The sequence below is a fragment of the Condylura cristata genome, unplaced genomic scaffold (genome assembly GCF_000260355.1).
Source record: "Condylura cristata isolate star-nosed mole 26May11 unplaced genomic scaffold, ConCri1.0 scaffold00012, whole genome shotgun sequence".
NCBI classification, from domain to species: Eukaryota; Metazoa; Chordata; class Mammalia; order Eulipotyphla; family Talpidae; genus Condylura; species Condylura cristata.
In genome coordinates, this window is record NW_004567113.1 from 271483 (window position 1) to 283373 (window position 11891).

Sequence of the window (11891 nt, forward strand, 5' to 3'; positions counted from 1 at the left end):
CTTTTCTCCATTGAGGATAATATTGGCTGTGGGTTTATCATAGATGGCTTTTATCATGTTGAGGCAGGCAAATATTAATTTTCTTGTTGATCTGGGAGCCACTTACTCTATACTCACCACCTTTCCTTCACATATATGATAGGAGTAGATGGAAAATATAAAACACCACCTACATGCAGTCCAGCTCCCTCCCTCAACATGTTGATGACCCTCCCCTCTGCAGTTCTTTTCTGTTTCAATCACAAAAGTACATGCATAACTCTGTAACTTCCTGTTAAAAGAGATATACTGTGTCTCCCCATCCAAAGCCCACTGTCAGTTTCCACAGTTGTCTATCTGTGTCTTCACCTGACTGCTTCTTCCAAACAACTAATGGTGTTTCTGCCAGTACCACTGCGATACCAGCTATACACGTGTGTATTGCCCGAGAGCACAAGAACAGTGAAGGGAGGGAAATGCACTGGACTATGCTGATGGCACATGGGTGATTTGGTGATGGGAAACCCAAGGGGATTGCAAATGAGATGGAAAAATGCACAAAAATATGTAAAATTAAATTATTATAAAATTTAAAAAATAAAAATAAAATTGTGTTTTACCTATCAAATATTAAAAGCCTGATATACAGGCTTCTTTAATATTTTTCTCTTTAGTTACCTGAAAGAACAAAATCTATTATATTAAAACTTTTAAACTGTAAGCCAATAAAAGCAATGAATCGGAAAGTCTATCTTAATGTTTACTGAACTAGATAGTGATGTATATTCAGTGTGAATTTTCTCTAATAACTTCAATATAATTAAATTTAGCTTTATTATTCTTTTGAGTAACAACAAAAGTAATGAAGAATGAATACAAAAGAATGAGTGATTTCACATGCGTTATTGGGTTGACATGTTTCATATTTTGTCTGTACTGTATTTTATTTCTTTTTTACTTTATATATGTATTTTTTTACATAATTCTTCATTTTGTACATTTTTCAATTCAGTTACAGTTATTACCATTTTTTAAAAAATAAAATCCCTTAGGTTAGGCTTCCAATACTGAAGTATCAAGGTGTATTTAAAACTACCTGACAATACAATATGTATTTTTGAACAATTTTTTTTTATATAACAGTTTATTTTTACATCAGAACAATTTTACTCAATAATTTTCTAGGATATGCATGTATTTTATCATAAATATTTACTTATGGTGTAAAGGACAAAATTAAAATCAATGTAAGGAAAAACAAAGACTATCATGTTTCTTGGAAACTCCTATCTCCTTGGCTGGGTACGCTCTTCAACCTTTTTTGTAGTTAACAGTATTTAAGCAGAAATGTTTGATGAGCATCTTTTTACAAAGTCGGAAAGGGCTTAAGGTGAATACAAACTACTGATTCCACATTACTGTAGACTGAGACTTGATTCTCAGACTTTACAAGCATTAGAGTCATGGCTGGGTCTATTTGTTTGGGTAGGTAATTCTAAAAACTTACAGCTCACAAGTTCCTGGATGATTCTGAAGTTGCTGGTCCAAGGTAGGTAACTGGCATTTTGCAAGAATAGTAAAATACTTTTCAAGTGACTCAAGTCTTGTTTGCTTTCATACATGTTTTGCTTCAGTTATGAGCCTAATCTTTCAGGAAATATGATGATATCCTTCAGACCACTGCAAACACTCTACTATACTGTTAAAAGTTTTCACAGCTATCGGCCCTCCCTGGTGGCGCAGCGGGTTAAAGCACTGCATTGAGAAGCTAAAGCCACTTCCGCATGAGTTCGATTCCCGCCTGCCCCGGAGGTGACCACATGGTGTGGCAGACCTCTCCTGACCCACCCGCTGCTCCCCTCAGCAGTGTGCTTCGTCCATCTGCCTGTTCTGCTCCCCGCTCTGTCTCTGGTGAATCCTCTCGCCACCCCTGAGCCTCTGGCCTGTACCCCAGTTCTGTATGTACAAATAAATAAATCTTTAAAAAAAAAAAGTTTTCACAGCTATCACAAAATCTCACTATCACAAAATCTCACTTAAGAGAAGTAAATGAAAGCAAAGGTAAAGCAAATTCTCTAACTCTTATCACAAAGATGTGAGAACCCTGGCTTTACCATCTACTAGCTATAATTTAACCTCTCTGTTTTCTCATGTATATAAAATAACCACATCTCATAACTTGTTAGAAAAATGTGAAATAATATATACATAACTGACACAATACAGACACACAATAGCACCTGGTTTATGTTTGTTTGTTTTTTTTTTTTTTAGTAGTAGTGACAGTACTTCCTCTACTACTACTAGTAAAAACATACAGGGTATAAGTATGAAAAGGAGGAGATACTCATAGATACCGACGGTCTTAATTTTCCATTGCCTTAAATCAATTTTAAAATTATTATAAGTGGGAAGAGCATCAAATGTTTTAATACTCATAACTATGCTTCCACATTTAACTTACACTAGATATTTCTTATTACTTCCCTGATTTTTGAGTATTGGCACAGTTAGGTATGTTTTACAGATTGTTTTGATATGTCCAAATTTAAATGATTACATTCTACATTTAATGGATTAAATGTAAATCTAAAACATATATAATTAATATTTCTTCTCTAGTTATATTAAATATACAGCAGAATGAAGGTAATAAACAACTCCTTATGTCTTATTTTACCTCTGATTCATGAAAGCTTTTTTCATGGTCAAGTTCTTAACAAGAAGAAATCAAGTCCATCAATATACAGTGCTGGGTCATGCTGTAATTCCCAAGGTATCCATTTGTTTTAAAAATACTATTCCTCTTTCTCAGCCAGTCACTTAAAAAAAGAATGTGCTAACTAAACAGTAAACAATGTAGATGGTCACACTATTTTAACTAGTACAAGGTAAAATGTCCTTAACAATCTTAACAAGCCTCTGCAAAGTCAACTGCTAAAATTTTAGCTAAATGAGTGCCTAAAGTTTCATATTAAAACAAGAGCATAAATGCTAAATTTTCATCTTTTGAACAGACATATCATCTACAGAGTGTTCCTAGAAGCAATCTCTAGCAGAATTATCAATAAACTATGACAAAATTAAAGAGCACATAGTAGTGACAATCTATTTCACAAAAATCTAATATCCAAAAATTTTGAATTTATGGTATAAATTCATTTTTAAGGCAAAGAGTTTTAAGAAAACTTTAATACTGGAAATCTATACCGTAGCCCTAATTAAATTAAAAATAACCAAGATGATTTGCATTTAAGAAGATTAAAATAATGGCTAATCTAGGTTATTAAAAGTCAAAATTAGAATTGTTTTAGTTTTGGACAGTCCTGAGTGGCCCAGAGAAAGTTAAAACGCAGCACTGCAAGTGTAAGCGAGCAGTAACCACTTCAGTGGGAGTTCGATCCCCGGTCTTGGAAGTGACCCACACGTTGCAACAGAACTCTCCTGACCCGCCTGCTGTCTCCTCAGCAGTATGCTTCATTCATCTGTCTGTTCTGCTCTCCACTCTGTCTCTGGTGAGTCCTCTCACCATCCCTGCACCTCTACTTGTATCCCAGTTCTGTATGCATAATTAAATAAATCTTAAAAAAAAAAACTGTTTCAATTTTGTTATACTAAGATAATCACTATTCAGAGCAGCTCAAATCTGCTTGAAGTACACTAAATACTTCCAGACTACAAGGAGACCTCTGCACATCTGTGACCAGCTCAAATTCAAAGTACAGCGTAATGATGATATAGGTAGCCAGCTCTTAAATCTGCGAAAATGGCCTTTTGCTGCCATTGTTACCACCAACCCTTCCTGCCACCCAATTCCCTGCCCACACAAGATATCATAGGATCTCACAAGCAGCTGGAATGCTTCAGGATCACCTCTAGCAAGTTGAAGCTTTATTGTCTAGAATTAGAGAAAACAACAATTTGCTGAAATTAAAGATGTACAAAAAGTCATAGGATTGACAATCTGTCAATTCAACCTAAAGATCTTACAAGGTAATATAGTTTAGCTTTAAATCAACCTACCCATTCATAGAAAGTCGGACACAAGTCTCTGACAATCTGGAGTGGGTATATGTGAGTGTTATGAAGTGAAGGCTGAGAATAATGAAAAAAATAACACTGCTGAATCACCTTTGCTGGCAATTGCTATGCTGAAGGGATGCCAATGTTAAACCTCAAATCTATAGAAGAAGACAGACAAAGGAGGACAGTGGCAACAAATCTATGCAAAAAAAAAAAAAAAACAGTGAATAAAGAGAAAAGAGGCCTAGACTATGAAAAGGCGACAGTATAACAACAGATCCTACTCTAAAAATAAAAAAGACCAGGTAAAAAAGGAGTATTTCCACTTCTGCTGAGAATGTAAGAGGCAAAGTTAGAGTAGAAATTTGTAGAATTACCTATGACAAAATATAAAGATACCTCTAAAAATACAATGTCAGACATTTGTGAGGTTTTTTATTTATTTATTTACTTATGCATACAGAACTTGGGTACAGGCCAGAGGTGCAGGGGCAGTGAAAGGCATCGACAGAGACAGAGTGGGGAGCATGATAGGCAGATCTACGAAGTACACTGCTGAGGGGAGCAGTGGGTGGGTCAGAAGAGGTCTGCCATGCCATGTAGTCACCTCTGGGGCTGGCAGGAATCAAAATCATGCTGAAGTGGCTTTAGCTTCTTAGTGCTGTGCTTTAACCTGCTGCACCACAAGGGCCCTGTGAGTTATTTTTAAATAGGACATTTGCCTGACATCAGAAAAAAACTTGATATCTCTGCATCTTTACATTTATTTTTCTATTCTCATAATTTTTCTAAAGGTAAATTATTTATTAGATTAAGTCAGTAGATACGGCTATTGTAAATGACTTCCACAGGATGAAACTTGAACAAATTACATTTGATAATTGCTTGTACACTTAACTTCGTTTTTTTTTTAAAGATTTATTTATTTATACATAATGCATACAGAACTGAGGTACAGGCCAGAGGTGTAAAGGCTGTGAGAGATTATCCAGAGACAGAGTGGAGAGGAGAACAGGCAGACTGACAAAGTGAAGTACATGCTAAGGGGAGCAGCAGGTGAGACAGCAGAGGTGTGCTGTGCCATGTGTGTCTCCTCCCTGCTGAAGCGGCTGTGGCTACTTCAAAGTACTGCCCTTTTATTTTTTTATTTTATTATTTTTTAAAGATTTATTTATCTGTTCATGCAGAACTGGGGTACAGGCCAGAGGCTCAGGGGCGGCAAAAGGCTTCACCAGAGGCAGAGTGGGGAGTAGAACAGGCAGATCTATGAAGTACACTGCTGTACTGGGGAGCAGCGGGCAAGTCAGGAGAGGTCTACCATGCTATGTGGTCACCTCTGTGGCACCTCCAAGGCAGGAGGGGATCAAACTCACACGGAAGTGACTTAAGCTTCTCAGTGCTGTGCTTTAACCCGCTGCGCCACCAGGGAGGGCCAGTACTGCCCTTTTAACACAGTGTGCCACCAGGGAAGGCCCCCATTTAACTTTTTTTAATTATTTAACTATCAATTTCCTCAAAGTTTGTTAGATGAAGCAAGTTTTCTAGACCAATGTTGCAAAAATACAGCATTTAAATGAATTGCTGACCTTCCTAATATTAGGCCTCTACATAATTGATAGTACAAGTTGTTGTTTTCTTTTTTTAAAGTACCGACTTAGAATTCACAGATACTTTGAGTTTTCCACATATTATACCAATTCACTGCAGAACATCAAAGAAAACTACAAGCCTGCTAAAAAAGATCATGTTTTTTACTTATTTTCAATTTAAACTTAGCTGTGGTCCAAGTAAACCTAAAAACAGGTTAATTTGTAAATGACTAAGTTTGCCTTGAGGTTTTTTAAAAATATGAAAATTAGACCATCTCTAAAATGATACTTTTTCATAGGTTGTTAGCAAGTAATTCCACAAGTTTCTACCTTTGCCGGTTACACTCTTCAGATGAAGTGAGAGTCTTTTTTATTTTTAGAGTAGGTGCTGAGTTTTTTACTGATGTATAGTTCTTTTTACACTGTAGATCCCATTTTTGTAAAAATACAAATATAAATTAATGGAAAAGAGTACTAAATATTTCATCATTAAAAATGTATTTCTTGGCCCTCCCTGGTGGCACAGCGGGATAAAGCACAGCACTGAGAATCTAAAGCCGCTTCCCCATGAGTTTGATTCCCGCCTGCCCCGGAGGTGATCACATGGTGTGGCAGACCTCTCCTGACCCGCCCGCTGCTTCCCTCAGCAGTGTACTTCGTTGATCTACCTGTTCTATTCCCCACTCTGTCTCTGGTGAAGCCTCTCACCACCCTTGAGCCTCTGGCCTGTACCCCAGTTCTGTATGCATAAATAAATAAATCTTTAAAAAAATGTATTTCTTGTGCATTAAACTAAAATAATTTCCTGTATTTTATGTTCATTTAGCTGTAATTTCATTATTTAGATCACATCAGCATTTGTAGATATAAGAGAACATCAAGGTTATACTCAACTGAGCTTAAACCAAACACGTTCATAGAATAGGGTGTTCTTATTAGTGAAAAACTTCTATTTTTATGATTTATGTTAATATCTGTTTTTGTATGTTTAACATTTATTAAATATTTTTGAAACCTAAAAGGAAAAATAACCAAAAATGATTTATTAATCTAGAGCCTCACTGAAACAGGAAACACAATTTGAGACCTATTTTCCTTTTTGCTAACACATGTACCAGAAAAAACAACATATACTACTACTGTATAATGGTACCCTGCCATATTGATTATACAAATGAAGCCAGAATTTGAAAATTTCTTCTTTCTAAAACATAGTATCTGAAACTTACTAAAAGACCAAAAGATATCCACACTTGACAAACTGACACACAGAATGTAGCATGTTTAGTGTGGTCTTCAATTATATTTTAAAAGACTTTAAAAATTCCATGTTTTAAAAGATCCATTTGTTTATTCATATAGAACTGGGGTATAGGCCAGAGGTGTGGAGGATGAAAGGATTCACCAGAGACAGAGTGGGGAGCAGAGTAGGCAAATCGATGAAGTACATTGCTGAGGGGAGCAGTGGGCAACACAGGAGAGGTCTGCCACACAACGTGGGTCACCTCACTGGCTGGCCATAGAACTCCTGCTACAGTTACTGCGGATAGCTTCACTGTGCTGATTCCTTGGTCACCCGGAAGGCCTCAGAATTGCATTTTTTTCCTCAAACAGACTGAATTAAAAGTAGGTGCAGAGAGGGCCCTCCCTGGCAGTGTAACAGATTAAAGCACAGCACTATGAAGCTAAAAGCAGCCATTGCAGCAAGAGTTTGCTCCCCAGCCAGGGAGATGACTCACATGTTGAGACAGATCTCTCCTATCATGCCTGCTGCTCCTTCAGCAGTGTATTTCAGTAAGTCCACCTGTTCTGCTCCCCACACTGTTTCTGGAGAATCTTCTCACTCTCCCACACCTCTTGCCTGTACCCCAGTTCTTATATGCAAATATTTTACTACAATATAATTCTCTCCTTCAATTTCTCACTAGATAAAAAAAAATATATGTAATGAAATTGGTTAGTCGTGATATAGTTTAGGTTTTCCTATTATTATTGGTTCTCTAGAGCACTGTTACACAAAAAGTGAAAAAAAATGTTTCTCATGAAAAGAAGTGCAGAAAACAGATACATACATACATACACACACACACACACATGTGTGTGTGTGTGTGTGTGTGTGTGTGTGTGTAAAATGTGCCCCAGCAACAAAGTGCTGGTGACAGGAGGGATAGATTAAACTTAAAAAAAAAAAAAAAAGTGAAAGTAAGTGGGTGTAACACAAATCAACATATACATTGAAAAAAAAGTTGAGCTCTCCTGTGACAATGAAGACCAAAGACCCAGTAGTCCTATAACCACAGGAATGAATGATACAAGTATAGCAGAGACTGCAAAGATTTTTCTTCCGTTCTAAACTGAGGGAGTAGAATAGCAAATGGGAAAATTTATGAGTCGAATGACTATATAACTAGTCATTATAAATAAGTAAACATAAACAATAAAACAAAATTAAGTAGAAAAGGTTATAATCCACAAAATTAAAGACAGAAATTAACAAAACATACTGACAAGTAAGATAAAAAAGATTCCCAATAGATAAGTTTTTGAGGAAAACCTCACCATTTTTAGCTACTTCTGCTATGATGTTGGCTACTTTAGCTGTGCAGGAAGACTGTGGATTCAACAGACTTGCGAACAGCTGAAGCATCCCACTTCCTTGGATTTTTTCACTTGTTTCCATATCTAAAAGAAAAAAAAAAAGTCTGAAAATCTTCAACACTAAATAATGACAATTTACCTCCAATAAATTCGAGAGTTGTCACCTTCCATAACAGAAATCCGTTTCAACATTCCTTCAAATTTTGTATTCATGCAAAGTTTCCTACATTTTTAATAAGCTACTTTTGTTGTTGGCACCACTCTATAACACCATCTTTTGTCTATCCAGTCAGAATATACAGGAATATTTTCTAGGTAAGCCAGTTATATAACAAACTTACCTTTAATGTTAATTCTAATCCCTTCTATAAAAGTTGTAATACTTTTACCTACTTTCCTTCTGAATTCTACAGCAGTATACTGTTTTTTATATGTTCTTTGGATCCTCTAACACTACAGCAAATTTATTTCTAGATGATAAACATGTTTTTCATAAAATTCTATAAACTACCACTACAACAAGGGAAATGATAAAAAGCAATTAAGACCACTGTATTCATAATTTTATTTGGTGATATAGGAATTTAAAATGCCCCAACTTCTTTCCCATTTTTCTTTGTTAAAATACAAGGTATTTCTGGACTTCCGGAAGATGGCGGCAGAGTAAAGAAGCCGAGATCACCGCGTCCAAGCCAGCATAGGAATTGAGGACTGAAAACGGACTATAGACTCACTTACTACAAGTTTTAACCCAAACGAAAACACCCTGGACTCACTAGAAGGTAGATAACTGAGAGGGAATCGGCGATTGGGGAGCTCCCAGAAGGGAACTCCCGAGAAAACCCAGGCCCCTGGAAGTTCCACGGGCTGCAGGAGCCACTTTGCCCCACGCTAAACCCTGGAGGTAAAGCTGGACTGCTCACCTCAGTGAGTGGATCCCAGGCTGCAGAAAGACTGCAAATCTGATCCTCAATACCTGGGTGAGAGAAAAACCGCTGAAACTTCAGACTCAATCAGGAGCACCTGGGTGCCACACAAAGCCACTGATCAGCTCGACCAGCACGGGAACCGGCAAGATAGTGGCAGAATAAAGACTCCGAGGCAACTACATCCAAATTAGCACGGGATTATACAAAAACGGACTATAGACTTTCATGCTACGAGTTTCAATCCAAATGAGAACGCCCTGGACTCACTAGAATTAAAATAACCGAGGGAGAACAGGCGATTGGGGAGTCCCCATAAGGGAAGCCACACAGGCAGGAACTGATACAGGTACACCAGCAGCTTCCAACTCGCTCAGCTCCTTTAAAAATCAAGGCTGTGAAAGACAGGAAGCCCTACAGAGGGAACCTGCCTGAGGCAGGAGCTGCAGGCTGTTCCGCAGCCTTTTGTCCCAGCCCTGCTTCAACCCTGGAGATAAACTGAGACAATTCAGCTAGGAAGGGGAAACCAAATCGTGGGAAAAGGCTGCAGCTCAGAACCAGAGACCTGAGGATACTCCACAGACCTGTTGCTGACCTTTGTCCCAGCAGCCCCAACAAAGCCCTGCATATAAACTGAGACAACACAGCTAGGTGAGTGTATCCCAAGCTGCTGCGGGGGTCAGGACCCAACCACAGGCCCAACCCTAGGATAATGCAGCAATTTTAACAACCTTGCATGGACACATTTAACATAGAGAGGTCCTAGGAAGTGCCTCAAACAGGGAGACTTGATCTGGGGTCTACCTGCTTACCACATCTACCCAAAAAAACTGTGGTAAAGCCCTGGAGTTAAGAGAGACAACTCCACTCGTGAGAGGACTCCAAGTAGAAAGACAGCTCACGGAGAAACTGCTTGGAGTAGGCACAAAAAAACCTGGAGGAGCTGAGGGAGGATTGGCAACCTGCTTGCTCAGCTGGGAAACTTGAAACTCTTCTAGAACTCCCTGCACCCCTGCATTCCCCGCACACACAGCAGAGGCTCACAGTGTTCAGAAAGTAAACAAAAAGCAGTGACTGGTTCAACATAGGCCCAGCTGCAGGAAGACCTACAACACTTTAAAAATGTGACACCCCTAACAGACACATAAAAGCATAGAGGGAATCTGGGACATCAGAAGGCTAGAAAGATCAACAGGCACTTTCCAGAGAAAAGGACTCAACGTGTTACTAAAAGAAGCTGAGTACCACAAGAGACTCCTGACTATTACTGGCTAAGACGAAAGACACAATTTGACACAGTGGGGGTGGGAAAAACAGGAGATACTGAAACAAAGCACAAGTCAGGATGTCCTCCACAACTGAAGAGTCTGGAAATTCCTCAGCCATCCAGAAAGAAAATACAGAAAATATGCCAGTCTATAGTAGCAACACCATATCTCAGCGAATAGAAAGTATTAGAATGTGCACAACAGGGATGAGAAGACAACAAATATTCAAGCAAGTCGAAGGGGAAAAATTCACCACAAAAAGATCAGACACCAGAAAGCACCAAAGAAATAGAAGAAATATACAGCCTACCAGATAGAGAATTCAGAATCATCATGATAAACAAAGAAAAAGAAGATGAGAAGGGAAAAAATGATATGAGGCAAGCAATCAAGGAACTGAAGAATGCAAACAAGGAAATGAATAAAAGAAATAACACAGAAAAAAAAAACGAAATGAGACAAGCAATCAACGAACAGAAGAAAGAAAATAAGACATTAAAAAAGGAAATACAAGAAATGCAGGAGATAAAAAGGCCACTAGAGGAGATAAAGAATGCTGGGAAAAGTGATGAAAACAGAATAGATGAAATGGAATAACATATCAGCACCCTAGAAAACTCAGAAAGAACGAGAATTAAAAAAGAAAAAGAAAGAGAAGTAAAAAGGAAAAGGAATGAAGAAACACTTCAAAAACTGTCTGACACCATTAGAAAAGCAAACATCGGAGTAATAGGTATCCCAGAAGGTGAAGACAAAGGCCAAGGAATCGAGAAAATATTTACAGAGATAATAGAAGAGAACTTCCCTAATATGAAAAAGGAGATGAAAGTAGACATCCAAGAAGCAAGAACACCAAACTACCATGATGACAGGAGAATTACAGCAAGACACATTACAATAAAATATCCAAAACTACAAGACATAGAAAAGATAATGAGAATGACAAGAGGGAAGAAAACAAATAACTTATAAAGGGAAAATGGTCAGGCTGACATCAGACTTCTCTGAAGAAACACCACAGGCAAAAGAGAGTGGAGGGACATACTCAACAAACTCCAAAGCATTAAATGCCAGCCAAGGATACTCTTTCCTGTGAAGCTCTCCTTCCTCTATGAAGAAAGAATAAGGACATTTTCAGACAGAAACTCTGCAATTTGTCACGACTAAACCCCCACTCCAAAAACTACTACAAGAAGCCCTCAAACCAAATCCAACAGAAGAATGAACAAGAACAGTTCAAAACTAGGAATAAAAACACAAAAGGACCAAAAAATGGCAAATGTAGGTGCCAGTATATCAATATTATCTCTAAATATAAATGCCTTAAACTTATCAGTTAAAAGACACAGAGGTGCAGGATGGATTAAAAAACAGAAGCCTGGGGACTTCCGGAAGATGGCGGCAGAGTAAAGACTCCCAGATCACGGCGTCCAAGCCTGCATAGGAATTGAGGACCGAAAACGGACTATAGACTCACTTACTACAAGTTTTAACCCAAACGAAAACAC

The 11891-nt window shown here is 38.0% G+C and overlaps 1 protein-coding gene across 1 annotated transcript in view; it reads right to left on the reverse strand.

Moving 5' to 3' along the window:
• RAP1GDS1 (RAP1, GTP-GDP dissociation stimulator 1) overlaps window positions 1–11891 on the reverse strand; it is a 240555-nt gene that overhangs the window by 192085 nt on the left and 36579 nt on the right. The window contains exon 3 of the mRNA XM_012724148.1: window positions 8151–8273. Coding sequence (XP_012579602.1) covers window positions 8151–8273 — 123 coding nt within the window. The remainder of the gene's footprint in view (window positions 1–8150; window positions 8274–11891) is intronic.